At 31.1% G+C, this 27,834-nt stretch overlaps 2 protein-coding genes across 2 annotated transcripts; one reads left to right on the top strand and one right to left on the bottom strand.

Annotated features, from left to right (window-relative positions):
- On the top strand, positions 1-27,298 carry LOC134698710 (phosphatidylinositol-glycan-specific phospholipase D-like). Its single transcript, XM_063560509.1, has 24 exons — positions 1-88; positions 664-719; positions 1,290-1,368; positions 3,297-3,394; positions 3,806-3,916; positions 4,493-4,541; positions 5,074-5,137; positions 5,625-5,732; positions 6,275-6,302; positions 7,081-7,220; positions 7,636-7,831; positions 8,927-9,051; positions 13,411-13,529; positions 14,998-15,101; positions 16,819-16,932; positions 18,396-18,467; positions 19,871-20,021; positions 20,911-20,966; positions 21,338-21,423; positions 21,785-22,127; positions 24,595-24,682; positions 25,647-25,747; positions 25,999-26,082; positions 26,922-27,298. Exons 1-24 carry the CDS (start codon positions 1-3, stop codon positions 27,021-27,023), a joined length of 2,562 nt encoding a protein of 853 aa, XP_063416579.1. The 3' UTR covers positions 27,024-27,298.
- On the bottom strand, positions 10,169-12,124 carry LOC134711962 (uncharacterized). Its single transcript, XM_063573014.1, has 2 exons — positions 11,665-12,124; positions 10,169-10,424 (listed from the first exon to the last, which is right to left on the bottom strand). Exons 1-2 carry the CDS (start codon positions 12,029-12,031, stop codon positions 10,324-10,326), a joined length of 468 nt encoding a protein of 155 aa, XP_063429084.1. The 5' UTR covers positions 12,032-12,124; the 3' UTR covers positions 10,169-10,323.
- Positions 27,299-27,834: the final 536 nt, after the last annotated feature.

The raw sequence follows: 27,834 nt of genomic DNA, 5'->3' as shown, positions 1-27,834 counted from the left end.
ATGAATGACAAATGCTTAGTAGCGTTAGTAGCATGTTTGCTATTAATATCAGTTGAAGGATGTGGAATTACTACACATATGTTGATAAGTATGCTTCTAGTTTTCCTTTTCTTTTGGTCTACTGCTTGAACCGCCTCATTCAATATGTGCATAATTTCGGTTGTTTTATTATTGTGTGATATTCTATGGCGAAAGTTCTACACAAACCAGTGACCAATTACATACCACGCTTCTGATAATTTTGGTTATTTCTGGTATAAATTAACTCATCATAGAGACAATGCGACTTATTTTCAAAATATCAAAAAGACAGTAATGTTATACATATAGTATCCCATATTTACTTAAATAATTAACATGTTCCAAGACTGGATATATTTATCATAGTTCCACCAATCATAGCGTTGCAGTAAATTGCTTATGACTGTAATATCTTTTTACAATTCCACTCATTGTTGTGATGTGTCATTAAATCACATTAACGGTACCAGATGCGCATTTCGACAATACATGTCTCTTCAGTGATTCTCGTAGCAAAGATATTTGAAATCCAAAGCTTATATAAAAGATGAATATACTAATAGCTTAGAAAACAGATGCGTGTTTTATCTCAGCAGAACGTCTTTATATAGATTATTTCAATTTTATAAATCTCTGTTCCAGGTCACAGGGCAAGATTTCATTTTCTGGGAAATGGAAAAACAGTGGATTACCAGAAGGTAAAATTTGCATTTGTGTTTACGCCCTGTACAATTTAGTGTTCTTATTAGATGTCTTTTAAGCTTTAGTCTATTTAGATATGATATACCAGTTCAAAATATGTTTGGAGTCAGTTCTGTTTAATAAATTCACAACAACTCTGAATTCGAATCTTGAAATTAGACAACTCTAAACTATCAAAGGAAATAAATTACTCAAGTGTTATTGTAATAGTCGGTATTCGGTACTACCGAGCGGTACTAGATAGTGAGTGGATCATAAGTTGGTAAACGTGAAACATATGAACCTTGTAGAAACTGGATGAACAAGTATAATTATTTTTTTAATGTGTAAACTCAAAAGGTAACAGTCCGAAAAAGTAACATAAAACCTAATATAACGAACTCTAAAGAAAATTAAAAACGAAAAGTTCCTTCTTAAACACATCAATTGAATTCGCAGAGACCCATGCATATCATTTAAAATTGCCATACTATAAGCCGATCAATTGTGGCTTTTAGTTCTTTTGATCTTTCTCTTGAAGTGATAAGTTTTTTAATAATCAATATTGCTGACTGTCTTTCTTTCAGTTAATGAACAACCACAATGATGCTTTCTTGGCTGGAAGTGCGTTTCCTGATGCCTTTTATAGTAATTTGTGTAAAGAAGGTACATATATGTTAAATATATTACAAGTACCCCGTTAATACTTTAAACGTTAAAGCTAATCTATAAATAAACATATATATACATATATATAAAAACAATTCAGGGTGGGGTATTAGATCAATCCATTTTCACAGTTTTGTTTTTACTCAGTTTATGAATTCGAAACGTAGGGTGAGTTACCTTAAGTCGACTTGACTGTATCTATGTGTATCGTTTATATAAATTGCAATGACGCAACGTCAGATATTGCTACCATTTAGTGGCGTAGTAGAAAAATGACGTTATATTGGAAAGGTGCAATATCTTATTCTTCCTGCTTTCCTTTTTGGGTAAATTCAAAATATAACACACAAATATAAATGCAGTGAGAATCAAAGCTAATATAATTTTACAATTAAAATAGGATATTCAATTTTACTACTAGTAATTATGTATTTTTGGAGGAATATTGCTGCATTATATATTCAACCCGAGTATGATTTTATTCAGGCAGTGACAAACAATAGCTTATAGTAATGATACTGAAGTTTTCTTACTTTTTTATCGTGTTATAGATGTATATTTTTGTAATGTGTGCATCATTTCGTTTTGTTGAGATCAGGTCATTTATATTTGTCGGAGGAAGGAACACGCGAATGCAGTTCATGTCGTTCCTAGCATATATGATTGTGGCGACGGCAAATTGTGACAACGGACAAACTTGCAAGACATTTTCATTAATCCGTATTTTTTATAGACATCTCTGAAATCTTAATGCTATTTGGTTTACCAACTTCAACTTTAAAGTTACTTTTTATTGGTATAGTTATCAAAGCCGAAAAATCATCTTCACGAAATAGAATCTCTAGTTTTTTGGCCGCAAGAATTTTGTGAAGGCATGAAAGTTTAACTCGGACATTTCCGCAAGACATTGCAAATTTATTGTTTTGTATTGAATATGTAGCTCAATTTATTTTTCAATTAGAACTTTGGGAGCTTACACTTAGTGCTGCTTTCAATTTAATGAATTATCTGTCAAAATTTTATTTTTGAACTGAAATATTTCAAGTTTCCAAATTGAATTTCCGATGGGATATTTCCGTACAACATATTTATTTTGAAAATATTTATGCAAATTTTAAATGGAGACAGCCATGTTAACCAATACTAAAAACATATAACGTCATAGAATGTTCATGCAAAATTTCGAAGAGTTGCGTGAACATTTCGCGAATTGTTCGAGTTTTATGTTTCAAGTTTGTTACATGGGACAACGCTTAGTAAACGTTGTTTTGGATAATCTGTGTCTTCGTAAGCCTATGAATATTGTTTTTTTTTATTCTTTCTCTATCATAATGTGAAAATTTAAGAACCTATCTTTATTTTCATGTATAATTTGAAATATTTATTTCAGCATTTCTAAAAAAAATCCTGTCATATATCTACTTAACGCTATGTTTCGTGGTAGTAGCAATATCTAACGTTGCGTCAATGTGATATTTTTATCGAGGTACTAATTAAACGTTTCAACAACTGATAAGAGCTATATACTTTAAAGTTGATGAAGTTTTCCAGTATATATTTCGTTCTTCCTCATACACTCCCATATGAAATATGCTTCAAAAGAATGTAGAAATTCGTCGATGCAATTATGATTATGTTTAAAACTAAAGTGCCATATCATTTTGAAAAATATAATATGTTTTTCTATAAATATAATAGTATTAATTATGATGTCAATTGAAGTAAACATTTTGTATGAATAGGGGTTTCCTACATCCTTTTTATGTATTAAAGTATAATTGATTTTCTTTATGTCTTTCATTAATTTAAGGAGGGTAGTCATTAAAAGGATACCAACATAATGTTCATACTATTGCACAGGAAGACCTAGATTGTATGGACAATCAGGATTGTGTTTATAACACTCATAATGTACACATTTTTAGGTAATTACAGCCAAGTATCAGAAGACACCCATTGGACACCTTTTATTACCGCCTCAGTGAACTACATCAGGAACAAGTATCCACAACCATGGAACGAGGTTTGAATATAATTTGCAGCACTAAAAGAAATGCAATTTGTGACTGAATAAAAGTTTTAAACAACTCTTTCTAGTAATCTTATTGAACTTGGATATTTGTATCTCACCATTTTTGTAACACAAAAGAAATCATAATGACTAAAAATGGAATCAATTAATCAAAGATCACAAATTTAATTTCCCTGTTATATCTTACTTTGATATTAATTCTACAGTGTCGATTCATAATGAGGACGGAAAACAATTTGTAAAAAAATGTTATTTTACCGAAGTTATATATTTCCCAAAACTAGGGTTTTAATTTATTGCATATATTAAATTTTAGGTTACAGTTAATGTTTTAAGCACACTTTTTGTACTAAAACTATACACATATTATTAAAATTTCGATATAATTAAATCATTTTGAAGGCCACAGAAAAGCTTGTAGTTTTCATTCTTGGAATAATGTCTCATCAAGTGTCAGACGTGGTATGGCATAGTCTAGGAATTGAACAGGGATTCATTCCAACTCTAGCTGCCGTAAGTCATCTTTGCTTGAACCAAACAATCAGTAAAAAAATATGTGACCTGCTAAGAAAAGAACGTTTGTTATATCTTGATCGATGTCAATATGGTTCATCTAAAACACTCACTATTGTATCTGTTTCGTCACTTAAAATGTTTACTGCTCATTTCGACAAAATAATGACAAAGTAAAGTTTGTTCAGTCATACTCGATGCCAAACAATGACAGATAGAAACCTAAAAAAACAACAAATACAATTAAAAAGTTGATGAAACTTAAACGTACCAACAGTATATCCAGGCGTAGGCAGAAAGAAGCATCTATGCATGAGAGAATCACATTTCTTAAATCTCTAACGAATGAAAATAAATTCTATCATCAAATTAAAAAAAAACACTGTATGATTATGTAAATGCTACAGTTGACTATTTATCCGGCTCCAGAAAATTTACCAAATTCGGTTTGTCTTCTTCATCAAATTATGAAAGACGGCACCACATTTGTCTATAATATTTGAAGTTTATAATTAATTTTACTAAATAAGAAAAATAAACGCTTTGTACTTGATATAAATTGTTTGTTACTTATAGGTAGATTTTCATGGAAACTATAGCTTGGCCCATGAAGCAGCAGATTTAGGTATGTAATCATTTTGAAATACGGAATAGTTTCGGTTGTAGCTTCTTCACAATTATGTTTTGATTATGATAAAGAACGATGTCAGTTTATATGAATTTAAGATATAAATATTTATTAAATGATTAGATAGAAAGTGTTTCTCATACTTCAAAACAATATGGATAAAAAGAAATATTGAATTATGACAATGAAAGATTGACCATGATGATAAAAAAGTAAAAACAATGATTAGTCCTTGCTAAGAACTTCACTATTTATCCTTGTTAATTCTGTAATTTCACTCTGTCTAATTTGAAAGTCTTAATTATGCAAAAAGTGTTATGATTATTTTCAGTTTGCTAATAGATAAAATAAAGTAGATGAAGAACAACATAAAAATGTTTTGGCCTTTTTACCGAACATCTCCCCAAGGGACACTTTAAAAAAGGGGGAAAAACGACTAATGTCTGCTCATTTATTCAAACGGAAATAATTTAATTTAGAACGTCCTATTTTAAAGCTAACTATCTGGTTTTGTATACATTTACAATAGGTGGTGATGTGATATCTGTGTGGGACATGGAAGTCTTTGAGGACCTTGACCCAACAGAGGACTGGTGAGGCAGACACTATCTTGTTCAGTTATGTTAATGTCAACATAAGGAGATGTGTTATGATATCAAATGAGGGAACTACATGAATCGTTTGAGAGAAATTGATAACGGAGTTGACAGATCACACCATTGCTTTGTACAATGAGTTAGCCTTAAAAGGCCGCGACAAGACAACATCTGAAGCAATTCAAATTATTAAACCATCGGTTTGATTTTTGCTAAAAACAAATTACTAAAATATAAATATAGCTGATAGAAACCAACGACAAACATTGAATAACAGGCCCTGGACAAGCACGGAATGGAAGTGGTGGGGTTAAACATACTTGTGAGCGCTGCATAAATATATTTAAATATTTGACATTGTTCTAGGGTAAAGACTGACAATATGCATTATTTTGATCGAAACAAACAATTAATTCAATGTTTTCCTGTGAAACGGAATTTTCTTTTGAATTTGAAAATAAGCATGAAAACATTTTTATTAAAGGTACGTTCCGACTGAAGACCTGTTCAACATATATCAACAATATTATAGCAGTGTTAAGATAGACAAAGATACAATAGACTCCTGTTCAACACTTCTAGTTTTAGCGAGGTAAAATTTAAATAAAAAAGTAAACTTGAAACGAAGACATAATTTACAAATAATTGAAATAACAGCAAAATTGTTCGAGGCAAATAAAATCTTATACAAATTATAAATTTCAAAATTACATATCATAGAAAAGTTATTTGAGACCAACAGATTATATAATAAGACAACGTTTTGACTCCTAAAAATCGAAAGAAAACGGTTCATCAAGTGTTATGGCATGTAGAAAATGGTGGATTGAACCTGGTTTAATAGCCAGGTAAAACCTTCACTTGTATGACAGTCGCTTATAAATCAATTATATTGACAACAATGAGTGAACTAGGTGTAAACAACACAAAGAGACATAATTGGTAAAAATTTAAAATAATGGGATACCGCAGTCAACAATGTGTTATAATCTTCATCACTATAAAAACAAACAAATGTGTCAACAAAGAAAAACAAATAGGGACAGACGAAGCACATCAGTATATTTTATATTTTTCTTTTAAGTTTCTAGATATTTTTGGTACAATGTTAGTAAAATACTTCTCACTTCTTAGCATTGCAGAAATATATGGACTTCCGGAGGTAAATATTAATTCTTTTAATATGTATGATTGGTATTGACACAAAAAAGAATGAAAATGAAACAAACAATGACGGAGTTTTTATAAAGAGCGACTCCAATTAGCATAGTAAAAAGTTAAATATCACGAATTCGTTGCCCGATTCAATGTGTCAATGTTTTTACAACACTACTCATAGGAAAACAGATTTGTATCATTTATAATTCTTACATAATAAGACATGTTGTGACTTCTTAGTAATATTATAGATAGTCAATGTAACCTGTGTTATCTCCAACGATGAAGGATCAGACAAAAATGTCGGATTAAACAGGGTGTACTCAGGTTTTTTCTGCAAGTATATGCAAATATTAGGACCATGAAAATGTTTCGGTTAAAACAGGATGTTGGAATACACAGGTGTTGCATTAGGCAGAGTACACTACAACTTCTACCGAAATCTGCGTTAATTCATTCAAAGTAATTGATTGAAATTGAAAAGATTGAATTCAATGTTAACAAAAGATTTTCTCCTACTTGTAGTAGACTTGTGGACGAAGATATCGAAATTCATTTGTATCCATTTTTATGGCTTTCTAAGGCTCAAAATATTCGACTTTTCTCCTTTAATAGTATAAACTGCCAACCAAATTGCTTATAATAAAAGAGAAAAAAATGCTTCAGAAACAGAATACACAACTTTCATCAAAATACGATTCAATGTTGTTTATCACTTTTGAAGTGTGATGCAGCTTAAACATCATGATTTTGATATCTTCCATTTTCGTTTGTTTAATCAGCTTTATCAAGTAGTTGCTGAAACGAGCCCATTTTTAGAAAATAATATGGAGGATTATTTTCTGGGTGGATTAAATGATATGGTTGGATGGTCTAACAGAAACTGGCAAAATGGAGTGACATTGTTAGAAAAAGGCACAAGGTATTTTCCCTTATACTACAAGGCTACATTTTGACACAAAATAATTCTTAATGATAATAACTTTAACTTAAATGAAAAATTGAATTCATTTTGTTTAGGTTACGTCATGTGTTATCTAGTTGTTTGTTTGTGTTTATTCAACAAAATGAAATTATAAAACGATAAATTCAATAAGGTCAATAACAATGAATTCGGTTTGTTTTACTTCCATACGAAATCGTCATTTGAATAACATGAATTCTCAGGCTTGATCTAGAATTCATTTTCTTTTTGCAAAAAGTATTTATAATTGTGCTGTGAACTAAAATAAAGTCCAACTAAGTGAAAATAATAAACCACGAAATGAAAGTGTCGACGAATGATCTGTTTGCATTTTGACCCAAACAGGAATAACCAATTTTCTTGTTTATTTTAGTGCCTGTAATTTAAACCATAATCCACTATTTGTACATTGTAATACATCAACATCAGTTGAGCTTGAAACAAATAGAAATGTGAGAAACAAGAATGGTTATTTCATACAACCAGACATGCATGGTTTGACAATAGATGATATGGAAGTACAAACACAACACAGAGGAATAACGATAACAGCTTCAGATAAATTGAAGGTACGATATTTTTCCGTATTCAAACTAAAAAGAAACCAATTTAAATCTAGTTTGGCGTTCACATTTACCATTTGTTGACTTAGCAAATCAGTTTATGTTTTATTCAGAAATACTGTCAAACTAAATACTGGCATTAGTATTGTACCGCTGTTCAATATTCATAAATCGATTTATAATCTTAGAATCCGGATCACAAACCAAAATTGAGGGAAACACATTACTAACGGGAAGAAAACAAAAACAGCAGAAACACCAAAGTACTTCACAAACAAACACCAACATAGAAGCGGACTATTGAGTAACAGCAGCTATATACCTGACATGATACATAACATTTTGAAAAAAAATGGGTTGAACCTTCGGCTTATATGGCAATGTAAAAAATACGCCTTAAATGTCAACATTCCGTCACAGGAATACAGTACAAAACTAGTTGCTATAAATGAATGTGCACCTTTGTTTTGACATTGATGCCAAGGTTAACACCGATCATTTGTTATAATGAAAACGTAAAGTATTAAAATTCCTTTTTTTTTCTTTTTTTTTTCGCTTTTTGTATAACTGCGTATTATCGAAGAAACAATAAAAACTGACTATCAACCTTCAAGTGTATATGCAAATAGTGTCACACAAAAATAGCGTCAGTTAAGCAATACTATACGAAGAAGTCATTTGTAATTAATAATTATATTTCTTAAATTCCGTTACATTTTAAACAGTCGTGCAATTCATAATATGTGCTTCTGTTGCAACAAAAGCATTTCTTTTGGTTTATTTCATATAAAAATTTAAAAAAAATGTAGTTTGATTGTCAATCAGACAGCTATCCATAAAGATTTGTTTATAAAATTGAATAGCACACACTATTTCATTGTCGCTCACAGGCGTTTATCATTATACTAGTTGATTAGTTTTTAAATGTTTTGTTTTGAAATATCTACGTTTTAAGATGGTTTATCATAAACTTAAACCTATTTTTTAAAACAAAATTGTTGTTGAATATAAAAAAAAAATACATGTTGCAACAATAAATTTCGATATGTGTACCATGTTACATTTGAGTTCAGTATATACTATTTAAAGGTTTATTTACAGAAAGATATTCGTTCGAAGTTAAATCACAGACGATTAGAGAAACAGAAACTCAGAAAAAACCAAGATAACAATGATCCCCGTACTGGTATTTATGCAGTTAACAGTTCATATGCTAAACTTGGATGGTATGGCTTAATACTAAACTTTCAAATCATTGGGAAATTAATTCCAAGTAGATTGTTTTTGTCTTTGAATCAGGGATAGTCCTCGAATGAAAACGCCGGAATTTTTGTTCTTTTATATTCATAGTCTGAACATTTTGAGGATTTAATTTCCTTAATACTGTATTCGATAAATTACAGTTGAACATGAAAAGGTCTACGGTTGAAGGTCGTATTTGTACCACTAAATATCCGTTCTTTTGTATCGTTGGGATGGTATCATGATGTATACTTATATTTGTAGACCTTTATAAAGCAACTATGATGTCTATAACAAATAAAATACTAATTCCTTCTGTTCAAGTCTCTTTATTCAGATACAAAATAAAAGATAAAACACACTAAATTATACTATCAAAACTAACATTTTGTGAACTATAATACAATTCAAAAGTGCATCTATCATAACATTTACAGTAGTAACATACACTTGTTCTCTTTCAAAAAAGTAATATCATGAACATTTACGGTAAATAATTGCCAAATCATCAAGGTCAAGTTTTATTAGTTTTACATCAATTTAACTCAAAATTTCTAACTTTTTACATGAAAGACAATTTATCTGTTATAAATTAAAGAGACATACCATATTGGTTGACTCTGGTATTCCTTATTTTCATCATAATCAAAGATATTCACCAAGTACTTTTCGTGCAAATTACCTGAAGGGTTCGTTAGAGTAAAGGGAAAGTAACTTATCTCAAAAATAGAATATCACTAATTACCAAAAAATACAATAGGCAACAATATATTTTGTTAGCAAATTTGCCCACTGCAGCAATGTTACCGGTTTTCTGCCTTAACTAGATCGTTCAAATTACTTTATTTCTTAAATGGAAAAAATACAGATCTAGCTTTAGGTTAATACACGAAAATTTGTTCACAGGCCTCCATTTGCAGATTTAATATCTTATCATAATATTTATAGTACTGAAATCAGTCACTGCAGAAACTGAGTAATTTTGTAGGTCTTTCATCAGAGGCAGATGAACTGTTCAATGTACATTTACTAACATATATGAGGGGTTGGGGTAGGACATTTTTCAGCGGGACTCTCAGATTGAGTGTTCTTATGCTCAGGATTGATCCTTTCGGGATCAGGGAATTCTTTTTTCGAATTTCAGGATGTCTGGATTTAAATTGATTTAAATTTGTAAACAATGCATTTCATGTATTTAAACCCGGGATAAGGTCCCCTCCCAACACCCTCATATATACTAAAATTATGTTGTAAGTTTATACAATAATACTTACAGGTACTACTTCAACTGATTGATTAACATCAGAGCTACTTAAGCTATCTCTAAAGATTTTTCCTCTGCATGATGTACAGATAGCTATAATATAAAAAATAAAGCCAAGATACAAAAGTGAAATTTATCATTTTAATACGCTGTATGAGATCTTTATACATAGCCTTAATTTTTTGGTCGAAAAATATGTAATGAAATTAATGCAGATTGAAAAACAAGAATAATCAGGAGACAAATACTGTTGTTGGCTATTTACAAATCATAATTTAGGCAGCAACCATATAACTTTGAGGGGGGAGTAATGTTATGAAATTTTTTGTTGCATGAAGAGCGTACAAATTTTTCAACTTCTACTTCTATGTGGTTAATATGCAGTTGAAAATTCCAATAAGTAATGCAGATATAATGTACGCGTGTGTCAACCAGTACAAGCCAAGTTAAAAATAACAAATACTTTTGTGTATCTACAGGAACAAAAACAAATAAGATTATGTGATTTTTACAACAATTGTACAGGGTTAAAGTCAAGTATCAATGGTTACGCCAGGAACTGACACACACAGACTTGAAAGGCATCTGTTGATACTTTATTCCTACACTAAATTTTAAAAAGTACATGCTAATTATACTATATCTTGGGAGTTTAAATTAACGATAAGCCTAATTAAATAATGTAACTCAACATCAAAATTATTCATGCTTATGTTTAATATTGCATTGAAAAGCACCTGCTTAAAATTATGATTCCTTAATCTTAAAACATGTGATTTATTTAGTATATCTCTTGCCATTTTAATACTACATTACTTTAAAAGTCCCTATATTAATTAAAATAATGCATGTACATGTATATAAATTCAAGACTTGTTGTAAATACACTGGTTTTATGTTGGAGGATGCTGTTCATTCATATTTTACAGAGAATTTATAGTGTGTTTTAATGTACATATATACTGTTTACATTTATCAGTCTCATCCGAGTGCTCCTAAACAGGAGGGAATTACGAAAAAAGAAGGGGGCTTGGATCATGGGATGGCACTTTCTATTTTTTTATTCTTTCAGTATTCAAAACCATTAGGTAAGGTTAAAACTGCATTCATATTTGTTTTTTGTCATCTAGAGTGCCAGAAGATTTTTTCCCCATCAAATTGGGGATCATAACTTTTTAGATAAAAATAAATACCCCCCCCCCCTTTTTTTTAAAGTTGAAAGGTGGATTTCCTTACTGGAAATTTAAAGACTGTTGAAAATCATTTAATGAATAAGACTTTACACACAAGGTTATATATGTGTAAGAGGTGTACTTATAAAATGTGTACTTACGTGTACCAACTGGCAAGACTGAACCATATTTCTTGCTTATCTCTTCCACTTGTTGGCTGGTCAAATATCTGTCAGCTTTCAATTTTCCCGATCTTCTTTTGTTTTTCAAATTATGTGAGGAAAGATGTAAAGGAATGCCACAACACTTAGATTTCTTTCGCAGACGATTCTGTTCCTGCAGTTCATTGAGATGACTTTGACAAATTATAAAAGATTCCGTAAATTTTGTAAAAAGTAAACCAGACTCTGTCAACAGAATTGTAGTTAAAGAAGTAGGAAATGAATTAACTGGATAAAAAGTATCTAAATTTGAGCAATTAACTGTGGAATGGAAAGACTGAAAACTACACTGTGTGTCTGCTGCCATTTGTATCCAATGTTATTATGATACATTCCAACCTCCAATTGTAAAGAGGAAAATCAAGAACCGTAACTCTCTGCAATTTACCTGATTTGTGCAATACTAATTCATTTATTCTAGTTCATTAATGTTAGTTTCTCCATTAATTTTACTTTTTCATTGTCTTACAATGTATTGATAGATGTTTACCAACTACTTGATTTATATCAAATCACTGGGCAAATTATTATTTTATTGTCCTTCAAATGGAGGCATACAGTTTACAGTCAACACCATAATATGCATGATATAAATGATATAACTGATGGAAGCGAGGTTTTTCACATAAGAAATCACCAAAAAATATAAGAGAATCAGAAAATAACCTTACTTCGTTATAACTTTTATCCGTTTATTTAAAATTCTGTCAAATGCAAAATCAGCAGATCTGTAACTAGGGACCAGATTTCCATGGCAACCGTTGCTATGAAAAACTGTTTAACACATTTTTTCATTTTCTTTGGTCATTTTAAGCTATTGAACAGAGTTTCATTAAAATCTGTGACATACTGTGACCAAACAATTTTGACGGTTTCATAGAACTGATATTAAAAACGGTTCTTTGGTAAAACTTAAACCAATCGGTGATAAAATATGACATAACGACATACGAATTTACTACGCTGGTATGATGAGAAATGTTGTTTAAGAAAACAAATTGCACACAACAGTTTACCCATTGCGGAGAGCAATACAATTTTAATTCAATTATTGTATCATGAATATCAATGTAAAAGGGTTCCGCATATGTCTTGCTATGGGTAAAAAATCAGGCACTTTTTGAAGTTACTTCAGTGTTGTACGAACAAACAAATACTTGTGATTAAAACAATCATGTTTAATCCCGCCACATTCTATTTGTGCTGATGAAAGTAAGGGGTCTGTTTTATGATCTGTGGTTATGGCAAATATTTTTCTTTGTTGTTGTTTTATTATATGTTTGTGTATTCCGTTCTCGACATCGTCATCTAGTTACAGTCTGTTGGCAAATTGTCATCGAATTTAATAAAGCTTGGAAGCTCATTATAATCAAAACTATCAAGACCAGCATTTTTTTGATAGTAGACTTGTTTGTTGGTTTTCCAATTTTCTGATAAAAGGATATGGTTAGAGGTTAATATATAGACACTGTTTAAAAACACAAAAAAATCGATTTTGTAAAAAAATAGTTGTGTATCTTACTCATAAATGGTCTTTGTTGGTGAAATTCAAATGTAACTGACAGAGGCAATGACAGACAAGAGACAAGCTTGACAGAAGCGTTAACATGTTTTTACTTTTATTAGGTCCTTAGAGACGGGAGACGTCGATAGAGATAGTTTTGAAGATGTTTTTACTTTTATTAGGTCCTTAGAGACGGGAGACGTCGATGGAGATGGTTTTGAAGATTTACTCATTGGTGCTCCAGGATATAGTGTACCGGGAAGTGTACAAGAAGGCAGAGTTTACATCATATATGGAAATGGTAAGTGAAGGAAATTATAAAAAAGAAGATGTGGTATTATTGCCAATGAGACAACTATCCACAAAAGACCAAATGACACAAACATTTACAACTATAGGTGACCGTATGGCCTTCAACAATGAGCAAAGCCCATACCGCATAGTCAGCTATAAAAGGCCCCGATAAGACAATGTAAAACAATTCAAACGAGAAAACTAACGGCCTTATTTATTTACAAAAATGAACGAAAAACAAATATGTAACACATAAGCAAACGACAACAACTAAATTACAGGCTCCTGACTTGGGACATGCACATACGTAAATAATGTGGCGGGGTTAAACATGTCAGCGGGATTCCAACCCTCCCCCTAACTTGGAACAGTGGTATAACAGGACAATATAAGAACGAACTATAAAAATCAGTTGAAAGAGGCTTAACTCATCAGATAGACAAAAATTACAAGTGGACGTGGCCAGGTACTTATAAATCCCGACACAAAAAGACACAATGAACAGATCTGAGAGTACTCGCAGTTACCTGACAGCTAGTTCAAAGCCACTAACAACTAATAAAAAAAATCATGCATCTAAGACTAAACAGTCAATCCGTACACATCCAACATCCAATGGATTTAGTGTTAAGACGTCATAAACAGCTAGAGAAAAACATGACCTTGTGCAATGCCAAGTTACAAGTATCGACAAGTTGTAGATCCACGAATATGTAAAAGTATATAACATACTAGTAATATTTAGTTAGCTTTTAATCTACTGATAACAAAATCAATATTTATACCAATAAAAACAATATTCAATGATCTTATTACAGTGTTGAACAGGTAACTTTTTAGAATAAGTTTATTTAAAGGAGCGACAAGTTTACATGGATCATTTCTAAATTTCCGGGTACGGTTAACAACATTTCCGTAAAAATGAGGATGTGCTATACCGTTTGAAATAAGTTTTCTACAGGTACAACCAAACTTCAAAAGTTCAATTTTAAGCGATTGAATTATTTTGTAAGGCTTAATTTTTCATCATTTATTCGTTGCATTGCGTCAACTGAAAAGGCAAAAACAGGCAGTTGTTTATGATTCTATATTGATTGTTTAATGGAAACCCAAAAATGTTAGTATGAAAAGAACAAGAGACATTTCAATTGTACTTTTATCCTAAGTTGTACAAGTGATTTGATTTGATTTGAAATGAAATCAACATTCCGTTTTGATTGTCTAATGATTTCATAATGTGTACCGTTTATGTTTGTATCATATGTTTTCATCATAATTTATGCTTCCCTTATTTTTTAATAATTATTTTATATTTTTTTATTTATTTAGATAACTAAAAAAGTAGATAATTTAAATTCAATTGCGTTATATAAAACAAACTTGTGTACTTGTAACAGAACAACACGTATATGGCATATGCGTATTGGATAACTAGTACCAAAGATATGAGTTGGTTTTTGTTTATAACATTTTAGATTCTGATTCTGGAGGATTTGATTATTATGGAATAAACTTGGATGTTAATTCTCGTTTTAATCCCATTCATGATCACATTACAATGATAAATGGATATCACAACGTAAGTAAAATTAATAAACTTGGATGTTAATTCTCGTTTTAATCCCATTCATGATCATATTACAATGATAAATGGATATCACAACGTAAGTAAAATTAATAAACCGAAAACAAATTGTAGTAATTTTATATTTCAATAAAAAACAATTTTTGCTTTTTAAAGCCATTCATTTATTTAACTAATAAGTATAGTTTTACAGAATACGCTGATGTAATTTTTTTATTCATATGATGCAAAAAATATAATGATGCAACAGTAATCTATTTACGTCATTAATTGACAATGAAAGAGATATCAGAATGTAGAAAGACAATAACAATCAAAACCAATGAGTAAACAAAGACTCACAAAACCAAAGGACATTTGCATCAACAGTTATAAATAATGAATAAGAAACAACACAAACTCCACTAAAAACCGGGAGTGACATCAGGTGCCCCGGAAGGGTAAGCATTTCCTGCATCGTATAAGACACCCGTCGTGTTATTTCTTTGCTCAGTTCGGTAATGATGGAAGGTTACTATGACTGAAAAAGAATATCAGATATGATTTCTGACACACTTTTGACATTATGGCCAATCAGCTTTGGGGCAAAAAATAAATATCAGGGACTAATTTTAAATTTTCCAGTTGCGCATTTCTACAAATCAGTTGTATTCAGTTATACATAAGATTATTATTTTTTTATATAATTTTCACAATTCTCCTAAATAATTTAACAACATTGGCGTTTAGTTGTAGCAATTATGTAAATGATCGTTCATCTGAACAGGAAACACAGTTGTTCAAATCAATAAGAAAATCATTTTACAAGTCTTTTATTTGACATATATGTTATTTTCTCTAATTCTTCGTCAAATTATCCCTTTCTGCACCCATTGCATAAAAACAATTTAATCAACGTGTGGTTCGTCTGATCTCAGTTTTTCATTGGCTAAAATCCGATTATGACGTCTAAATTCCTTGCTTCCCTCTGAATATCCTATTGCGACGGCATGAAAAAAGGCGACCATGCCTGATGAGGTCACATAGAAAGAACACATTTTGGCAGATCATTCGAAAAGAAGAAATACGTTTACCTACATATTGTTTGAAAATCATTAGAGAAACAGATTCTACCATCAAATCTCGTGTTATACGATATTTATCTACTCTCGACAGTTAAATTTTAATATATAAAACGCTCGGCAAGCCTCGCGTTTTAAATTTTAAAATTTAACTGTCTCGAGTGGATAAATATCGTATTACACTCGATGCAGTGGTAGAATCTATATTTTTCCAGCTATGATGTCTTTTATCAACCAAAAATAGTTTGTAATGAACTCGCACGACGTAAAACAAGCATCAAATCAACCAAAACATCAACCAATTATACATTCAATCAGTCAGTAAAGTAGTCAATCACACATTCAATCAATCAACCAATTAGTCAATCACACATTCAATCAATCAACCAATTAGTCAATCACACATTCAATCAATCAACCAATTAGTCAATCACACATTCAATCAATCAACCAATTAGTCAATCACACATTCAATCAATCAACCTATTAGTCAATCACACATTCAATCAATCAACCAATTATTCAATCACACATTCAATCAATCAACCAATTAGTCAATCACACATTCAATCAATCAACCAATTAGTCAATCACACATTCAATCAGTCAATCAAGAAATTATCAATTATTAAATGTTTCTATTAATAAAGAAACAATCGAGATTTGGATCAGGCCTGGCTGTTTTGGATATAAACCTTGATGGCATATTAGATATAGCTGTAGGATCTCCTGCATATTGGATTGATAGCCCGTTGGAATATAAGGTATTATTTTTAAAATAAATAAGTGAGCACAATACTTTTTGCTACTTAACTATGTTGAATATGACAACACGAAAATGTGTTCAACGAGTTAGTTTCAGAAACATGTAAAACATGCAACAGTTCCATGAAACTAGTGAAATGAATGACCGGGAAACAAGATGATTTTGTCAAATTTGAATAGATGTTGAACAATATGATTAAGTTCATTTGAGTACGTTAACGAATTGTCAGCAGAAGAAGCGACAAAATATATGTGCAAATAATATATTATACATTTACTGTCTTTTGATGAGGTAAATATGCAGTTTTATTGACTTTTGAAAAATGATATTCACTGAGGCCAACGGCCGAAGTGAATATCAGTTTTTCAAACGTCAATTAAATCCCATATTTACCGAAACAAAAGACAGTCATTGTTTTATTCCATATTCCGAGAAAAGAAAATGTTTTTAATGACAAACATATACCAAAACTAATTTTACACGACACATTTTACCATAACGTTGCATGTAAAAGCGCGTGACGTTTAGCGCGGTGAATAACACTTTCTCAGGTGAATATGCTTTTTTATTCAAAATCCAATTCATATAGAGAAACCTTCTAAAATAATACCAATATGGAATAAACTCATAACTAAATCTGTGTTTTGCACATGTTGAATGTTAATCACTAGTACATTATATTTCTTTCGTAAGAGAACATATATTGTTTACTTCTCAAATTTTGACATAGAAATATAGTTGTCTCATGGGCATTAATACCACATTTTCTAATGTATATTGTCAGTTTCATTATAACAGCTGTTATTGGTATTATCACTCCAAAGGTTTAGGTCAAGATCATGCATTTAAAACGATCAGGGGTTTATTTCATGCCTTGCTTCTACTATTAGTTTGGACAAATTTGAACCTCAATTAGTTGAACAAAATCAGTTTTGGTCATCGAAAGAATATGGTTAATATTCATTAAAAATAAAGAAATCATGATATCCTTTCAATATATCACTTTTTAATTTTACAGCGGATGCCATTTTTGCATAAATATTGTTTTAACCGATTAAAGTTGAATTCATTCGTATTTTCTTTCTTGAAGATTTTAAAAACGTGTCCACCATTTGACTGTGTTGAATGGTAAATGAATATATGTCTCTTTGAAAACGTTCCTTAGGTATTTTCAATGTCATTTTATAAAGTGTGAAATGGCCAAAGAAAGTATAAATTACGTATGCTGTTTTCCACTATTGAACAGATGTACAAAACAAGATTGAGACTAAGAATATGCCATTCAAAACATATTTTGTATTGTTCAACTATGATTATTTATTAAATATTTTATGACCTTTGAACAGCGGTCTACTACTGTTGCCGTTATTTACCCGGTTCTGCATATACTGAACTCCGAAATAAGATTATATCTAAACCCTACCTTCGTATTTGATATGTTTATATAATAATTCTTTACAGGGATTAATTTCAATATATCTCGGAACAAAGACTAGAATGTATAAAGAAGTTGACATTGTCATAACATGTCAGGTAAGTACTTATCCTATGCGTATATAGAATAAAGATATATTTTTAAATTTTCGTTAATTTGCTTGTTTTTTTTAAAGACAAAATATATATATTGTAAAGTCCTTGCCGTGACCGTCTCTGAGTAAATTCTAGAGTAGACTGAATTTATCAATTTTTTTATCAAACTGACTATTAAACTTCGTCTGGGACCCTACCGTTATACTTATTATTCATATGCATTACCAGGTGGAAAACACATGTTCAAAAAATGTCAGCAACTATTAACAAACTGTTATATAAATCGAAATAGAAGACCCGAGCAATTTCAAGGGAATATAAATTGGCATATCACGAATAATTTAAAAACGTGCATTGTCAATAGCTGTTGTAATTAATAGCAACTGAATTAAGTGTCTTTTGTCACATTCTTTCGCTTTAACGACTATGTGCTATATTGCTAATGTTCAGCCAGCGAAGGGAATACCAATGTGTTAAACCCGTTTAATGGAATTTGATGCGACTGTCATACAAGTGAGAGGTTTTGCTAGCTTTTCAACCAGGTTCAATTAACCGTTTTCTACATTAGAAAATGCCTGTACCAAGTCAGGAATATGACAGTTGTTATTCATTCGTTTGATGTGTTTGGACTTTTGATTTTGAACTTTTCTTTTTGAATTTTTCTCGGAGTTCAGTATTTTTGTGTTTTTTTCTTTTTACCTGTGTGTTCACCAGTCCGACAGTCCATTCGTTTGCCCGGAAAATGTTATCACCTCTTCTTTTTCGACGCTTTGTTGTCGGATCCTTCTCAAAATTTGAGGAAGGTTTCAACTAATCAATACCAAAAACGGATCTGCAGATCAAAACACTAATTTGAAATTGTGGACCATTTTATTGGGAATGGAACATATGAATTCTTCTCTTATAAATTCTTAAAAGCAAGATGGTACCATTTTTTTTTATAAGATCTTCGTCGCACTTGTGCGAATATTTTGAAGAATCAGGGATAAGACGATTATGATCATGATCAAAGATCTGAAATGGGAAACATTTTTTTCTTGAATTAAAACTTGTTAGAATATATACGAGTAAAGTGAATTGATATGCGAGCTATATCACTTCAAGTGTTTACTTCTATGAATATAAAGTGCAAATAAAGTATTGCTATTGTTTATCCTTTTGAAGATTTCTAGCCGCTTTACAAGGATAAGCGTAAACACACAATACTCTTAGCGATAAGTTTGAGTTGGCTTTTAGTTTCTCTCTTTAAATGATTTGAAACTGTTCTTTGTCAAATAATTGGTTGCCTTTATCAAATTGATTGACATCGTTAACAATTATATTCTAATTTGGGATTATCTTGTGTTGCTTTAGTAATGTTTATTTAAATACAAATATTTTATACTGCGTTTATTTTTTCTTTAAAGAGCCAGTATTGTAACCTTGGATACAACCTTGAATCTGGTGACATCGATGGAGACGGACATAATGACCTTATTATTGGTCTACCATTTTATACAGATAAATATAATCAGAGTGGACTTGTGGCTGCAATGATGTCAAGCAAAGATGTTCCAGGTAACAAACGATCTACATAATAACGTCATAATTTTTCATGAATTTTAATCAATTTGTTGAGACAAATTAAGGAACAACCTTTTCGAAACGTCATAAATAGATTAATTGCTAAACCCTTTTCATTATTATTATTATTTTGATATAACTAGTATTTGGTGTGACCAAATGCCAGGATATGACCACTGATATCTTATTGAAAAAAAAAATAATGAGTTTTAATAGAAGTTTCCCCATTTGTAAAAAGGCTATACAAACCATTGCGAGAAAACGATATAGCCGGAAGATATCAATGGGACTGTCAAAGTCAAAAAGTCGTTTAAAATATTACAACGTCATGACAAAGAGTCAAAGTCGACGAAAAGACAACCAAGGTCACTTGACAAAAACTATACTTTCCTTATGTTGAAATGAGTTGAGCTTCAATAACAGGTTAAAATTTCTAACCTACCTGCTGTTCAACACGAACTCGCGTTATGATGATTCTATTGTGGTTTTCATAACACAATAAACCTATTTAAAGTTACTACATGTAAGTAGTATATATAAGTTCATAAAACATCTAGTCCGGTATTTAATACCACATGACGACCAGAGGCTTATATTGTGTCACAATTGATGCAGTTTAAATGTAATTTAAACAGATGATTATTTCTTTATTTCTAGAAAGAATTGATACTCTAAAAACAAAATCTTTAAAATCAAATTACATGAATATCGTATAGTAGGGATGCTGTTCATAATTTTAAAAAAAAAGAGATTGAAAATCTTATGTGAAATGTAGACTTTGAATTAACTAAACCATAACCAAAAAAACTATTGGTAAAATGCGGTTTAAATATGAAGTACAAAAAGCGTTTTACATTAATTCAAACATATTTGAACTTTATAGTACACAAGACCATTGCATTTGAAAATCTAAAATGGAGGCAGATTCCAGATAAAGAGGTCAGTAAAGAGGTTCTATTTTCAAAAGAAGATAATACATATATTCATAATATGAAGAAGAAAAATGTTTGTGTTCTGTTCATGAACAGTAGAGACTCTTTTGAATAAAATGTAAAGTGGTTTCTTCCATAGAAATGGTTTGAATTATGATTTTTTTTTTATCGAACACGTATGGCTAAACTTTTCTACATTCCCGAATGGTAAATTCTCTCCTAGATATGTTATTGTGGATCGTTTTCAACTGAATACTAAATTAATTTATACTTATGTTATACATAAAGCACATGTAATAATCATCGACATGTCTGTCTAAAATACATGGACGTCTGTTAAACGAACAAATTTTTACTCCAAACATATTATATTTTCAGCAACCATACGCTTGGTTTGGTTTTAATGTTGTTGCCAAGAAACAAACATTGAAAATAAGTTCACCAAATGTACGGAAGTGCATCGAGTAAGTTTGTATGGTTTATATGTTATTTATAAAGTGATATTGAAAAAAATGAACAAATTGAAATATCGGAATTGACGAATAAGCATGTTGTAATTCATATCTTACCGATTGAATTATTTTCTCTAGGATTAAATCAATAAGACCTACATTCCTCGACTAGAAGTTTAGAATAACAGTCAATAACTGTTCTATCAAGTCAAGCTAAACTATCGACTGGTAATGAGATTCATACATTTGGAGACCAGCTTTTGTGTGGTTAATGGTGAAAAGTAACAAGAGATATAATAATATATAATATTTGTATGGGACCTCCTTAAATATATACCACAACTTTCAACTACAGTTTTGTATATTTTTTCAGTCCTGTCTGTAAGTTTGATCTACACGACGTCCAGGAAACAGGTCGTGCAGATATTTATAATTATGGAAATATATCCACAATTAAAAACCTGACAATACTTGGCACAATAGCCCATGAATCTGCAGGCTACAGCTTAGACTTTGGATATTTATATGACAAAGTGACAATGATTCTTGCAGTAGCATTTCCCGGAATGACTGTTGAAGGTTCATATCTGACACTACCTGTCAATTTAACTCGTGCTGGGATGGTTATTCTGTATAATATGACAGGTTCGACACCTGTTGAAGTTGCTAGATTTGAGGGTAACAGTAGATATGGTGGATTCGGTACACTTGTTATGGTAAAAATTGCTATTAAGCAATATTTTAAAAATTAATCATGCTTGTGTAATTTTTAGTAAATTTGGGTCATGTTGATTCCAAAACATTTTATGTTGATTGCATTTACATAAATAAAAAGATAGAAGAAACTGAGCAGAATGAAATTGGTCGTTCCGACACAAGAAAAGTCCATATGTTTAAGAAAACAAAAAATGACCTACAACGCTATTGAGTTGTCTGCAAATAATATTCTACAGAAAAATAACTTGAACTGTGACATATCCTATTTTATATCCACCTTAGTCTAAAGGTTGCATTTCTGAAAATATTTACAATGCAATTTCCCACAGGAACTCCTTTTACGACTAAAACTGTACCACTTTTACTATGAAGTTTGGAAAAATCTTATCCTAGAATAAAAAGTTCCTATATATGCACTACAATTTTTTTTCAAAGGTCAAAATATAGGGCTGTGCGGCATATTTTTAAAGTTTATATGCCCTGAACTTCTCAGAGTTAAAATTAGCACTAATTTCTTAACTACCCCTACCTCGTATGAAAGGTTACCACATATGTCAATGTAAAAAATATGCACATGTATATTTACTGGTAACATTCCCAAGTTATGCCTCTGTGAGATTGAAAACAGAGAGCAAAACTGGGAACCAGTATGTAAACAAAATTAGTTTTCTATGAATATTCAAGATCTCCACAAAGGCTATATTTACAAAGTGCAACCTAAAGTCTTTTTTTGTATATTTTCATGCCTCCTTTGTTTATTCAGGGGAAATTCCCATTGACTTTAATGCTAATCTATGTCTTGATTAAATTTATGTCAAGTTTACCTTTAGATATTATAAGCTTTCACATATCATTCATGAAAGTAAAAATGTCTTTTGCAACAATAAAACCATTGGGTCATGTGGCATTCTTTTTACATTCACATGGCCAACACTGTTGAATTGCACTTAATACCCTTACTGATCCTCATTACTTTTCAACCCTGTAGTAAAAAGTTTAATACATTCAGCATTATCAAAAAATATGTAAAACAAACATTATCTTCTAACCAGAAGAGCCCAGGACTTCAGTTTTAAACGGAAAGCTCTCCCAAAAATAGGCGGTCCCTGATGACGTATATTTATTAACTGAATTTACCCACTTAGAGGGCTATATTATGGCTCGGGTTTATCTTAAGATAGGAAGAATACACAAGACGTGCGTTTAATAAACAAAAGACAAATCTGTGGAATATCAAGACAGTTAAAAGAACAAGTCAATTGTTTATTTGAAGAACATTCAAATCATATAAAAAAAATTCTGACTTATCTCATTTCTCCCTGTGGTTGGTAATCACCTGTCCTACATCAGGAATCTAATGTACAGTAGTTGTCGTTTGTTTATGTTATATATACGTGTTTCTCGTTTCTCGTTTTTTATATAGATTAGACCGTTGGTTTTGCCGTTTGAATGGTTTTACACTAGTAATTTTTGGGCCCTTTATAGCTTGTTGTTCGGTGTGAGCCAAGACCCCGTGTTGAAGGCCGTACATTGACCTATAATGGTTTACTTTTTTTTAAATTGTTATTTGAATGGAGAGTTGTCTCATTGACTTTCATACATTTCAATTAAATATTGAGATATCCCTTTTTTCCAAGTGCTATTCTTCTAATTTTTCTCCGCTTTCAACTCTTCTTATTTACTAGATATATAAAAACTTTTCAAGTTATTCAAATACCCACTTACCATTACACGCCCAAATAAGAAGATCGAAATAAGATACCTTACCTGTTTACATAATCTTAAGTTAAATTGTATTCATAGAATTGAGATCTTGTTTTCATATGGCAACCAACAATAGTCATTTTGTACTTTTGATTTTGTTTTCAATAATATTTACAAAATCGTTAAACAGAAATAGCATGGGCACACGTACAAAGAAACAGATTCAAACTCAGTACAATGCCCTATTCATCGTTTCGCAAAAGTGTATACTTTCTATTTATGTCATTATAACTAAACTTAGTTATAAATAGTGTTTACAGCGGATTCCATTGAGTGTGTAGCGAGGGTTGATATCTTTGGTTAGCTTGCTTGTAAGCTAAACCATGAAGGCATTATTAGGTCAGGTATACTACCCTCCTTTCGAAGTAGCATAGTCCAACAGACAGATATATTGATTTTCTGTCGGACTAGTCTATTCTTAAAGTAGGGTTGTTTACCTTACCTAACAATGACTTCATGGTTCAGTTAACAAGCAAGTTAACCAAAAATATTACCTATGGCTACACACTCAATGGAATCCGCTGTAACTACTTCATTTACAATGCACTTTACAAAATGTACATATTTTGTCATCAAATGAAGTTTTTAAAGAAATTGATTTTGAAAGCAGACATGGTAAATAAATTAAGGAGAAGTCCATAAAATCTAATAACACAAAACGCCTGTCTATTTGAAATATCTTTGAAACGAAATGTTTTTCAGATTGAAGATGTGAACGGAGACGGTACTGATGATTTGTTGATAGGAGAACCATCCCGAAACAGCAACAAAGCGGAAATTATCAATGATGGTAAATTTAACAAATGAAAAAACATATGTTACAGAACATGGTATTTTGTTTTAAAACAATATCGTCTAAAAATAAGAATACGAATTAAACCTTAAAGTGTTGGATTAATTCAGATTGTTGGGCAATTACTAATAACAATTAAATGCAGTATTTCAAAAATAATTTTCCCTGTGAACTACTGTATCGATAAGAGGAAAGTCTCGACTGGAAATATCTACGAATACCTCTCTGTATTGCAACTATTATCTGGTGCTGGAAAATTGGCAACGCTAATCATAATATTACCACTGAGTCGATACTTCTATAGGTGGACTATTAAGTCCTTTAGGTGGACTATTTACTCCCGAGTGTATCACCAGACCAGTAGTCAGTAATTCGGCACAAGAATCACATACTGGTTTTATGTTATTAAAATTTGTAAATTGTCTTTACCGTAGAAATATATTTCTTTCGGTCAAAACTTTAATTTTAAGTCCGACTGTGGTTTCACTTATTTGTCCTGTTTAATTCATAGGCTCTTTATTTATTTTTACAAGCTTTAGATTTTAAAATATTTAGCCTCCAATATAACTCGAGAGACATTTACTGTCGAAATGCGCATCTGGTTCAGGATAATTGGTGCCATTAATGTCAATACTATAACTGGTTTGATACCACTACTGGTGGACTATTATTCCTAAAAGGTACTATGGCCCAATAGTCAGTGCTTTTACGGATTTTGTGTTATTGAAATTAGCTGTATCAAATTTTCTGCACCGTTCTTCACTGGAGAACAAAAATGCGCAAAAAGTGCAAAAAGTGCAAAGGAATTGGTGCCCTAATTTTACAAGATCTCTTTGTTAAGGATTTTGCACTCTTAAAACGTTATTTTACTTGCCCATATAGTTTTCTTCATATAATCCGATTGACAAAAATAAACAATTGTCGTATCTACACTATCGGATTTGCCTTCCTTTTTATAAAGTGGATGGACTGGTGTATGTGTATTATGGTGGGAAAAGCTTTCCAAAAGGGGATGCAACAAGGGTACATTGTGGCTTGACAAAACCTTGTCCACAGAAAGCAGTAAGTACTTCTCAATACAGACTGTTACTTAACTTTTCCTTAAAAGCTTTTTATAAGTAGTTCTCTGAACTCTAAACGTACATTTTTATATTTAAACTCTCATTTAAATTGATGGACATTTGTCGTTAGGTTTCAACATATTTTCTTCGTTCTTTACAATGTTCAACATTCAATCAATAATTGTTTTTCAAATCACCCCTTTGATATTTGAAAGATACCTTGTATAAGAAAAAATAATATTATTCTTTTAGGCTAATTTTCTAACAAAACAATTTGACTACATTGGTGTAAATAATGGATATAAAAGTAGAATTCTGAAAACCAAGACAGAACAGGTATGATTTTCTAATATATTTAAATGCATAACTCTCCAAAAAGGGTGCCTTTACATGCATACAGTTCATTACTGCTTTCTGTGGACAAGGTTTTGTGGACAAAACATGTTGATTTTAACTACAATAAGGCGTAATGGAAGGTCAAATAGGGAAACAAAATTAGCAAATACACAGATATTTAAAGTTTGATTTCAGATAATATCTTCGTTTGTATACAATAACATCATTGTGGAACTCTGAGTTGTGATTGGTGGCTGTGTTTTAAATATGTATAAAAAAAGAAGATGTGGTATGCTTGCCAATGAGACAACTATCCACAAAAGACCAAAATGACACAAACATTAACAACTATAGTTCACCGTATGGCCTTCAACAATGAGCAAAGCCAATACCGCATAGTAAGCTATACAAGGCCCCGATAAGACAATGTAAAAAAATTCAAACGAGAAAACTAACGGCCTCATTTATGTAAAAAAATGAAGTCGTCTTTCGATATTCCAAATTAAATCTCTAAACCATTCCAGTGAAACCCAAACTCCGAAACAGTGGTGACGTCGCTTCGCTAAACTATCATCGTAAAATTCAACGTAGCGTAGTAAAAAGGACATCACCGCCGTTTCGGAGTTTGAGTAAAACCTCATTAACATACATTTACAATTTCCAGAAGCATTTAAATCTCCATTCTAATTAAGTCTACCTATATATTGGATTCATTGTTTGAAAAATCAAGCAGAAATGCATGAAGTTTATGCCGAATGAGATTGAGATTTATGCTGTTTATATTTTATTCATATATGTCATAATCAAGATGATCATACTGTATTGAACGTTTATTTTAGATTTTGTTTACATCTGACATACGCTACCCTTTCAGTGAAGATGTTGTTTACGCTGGGGAACGCTGTGGTGGTGTTCATCATTATTATGTTAATAGGCAGTAAATATGGTAGATTAGACTAGTCGCATGTTGCTAGTTTTAATCGTTGTAAACAAGATCGACATGTTTTCAATTACAATTGTATATCTGAAATTCGTTCACTGTGTTGATGATCAAAAACCAATTGATTGGACTACCTCATTTCGATTTTAATGAACAGTTGTTTCATCGTTCAACAACAATTATTCTGTTTAAAATAACAGATGACACGTTTCCGGAAAATTGAGTTTGTCTCTATTTATCAACAGTAATTAATCATATTATAAAATAATGGTTCCATTTTACATTATCAATGATAGGAAAACTATCTTATTCTAGAACGGTTTTTATGAGGGTGACACATGATAAATGCTATCTCTTTCAATTCATCCGTCGTTGCGTCAGTCGCTCAGTTCATGATACATAATAGTACGACTTAACTTTGTTTAAAAACCACTATTTCATGGAGATGATGTTTAAGGTGTATAATGGTGAAACAAAAGTCCTTTATGTTTGAGGGGAGATACATGAATTTGAATACTTTAATATTTCAATATTTGTTGAACGTCTGTCTCAACTCCTCAGCAACAGGACTAGACTGATTATTTATGACGGTTACACAGTAGAACCGTAGTTAATCTTTAAAATATCAATGGAGTGTTTCAGATAAGTGTTCTACAAATATTGTCCGTTTCAAGTTAATGTCTACTGAACTAAAAAGCAGTCCATCGGCAGTGGTTTAGAATAAATATACCAAACACACTAAACTTTAAGTTAGAAAATCCATAAATAAAGGCAACAGTAGTATACCGCTGTTCAAAACTCATAAATCCATG

This window comes from Mytilus trossulus, chromosome 1, assembly GCF_036588685.1.
Source record: "Mytilus trossulus isolate FHL-02 chromosome 1, PNRI_Mtr1.1.1.hap1, whole genome shotgun sequence".
Classification (NCBI taxonomy): domain Eukaryota; kingdom Metazoa; phylum Mollusca; class Bivalvia; order Mytilida; family Mytilidae; genus Mytilus; species Mytilus trossulus.
Note: the sequence above shows the minus strand (reverse complement) of the source record. Positions and strands in the feature narration are given on the sequence as shown.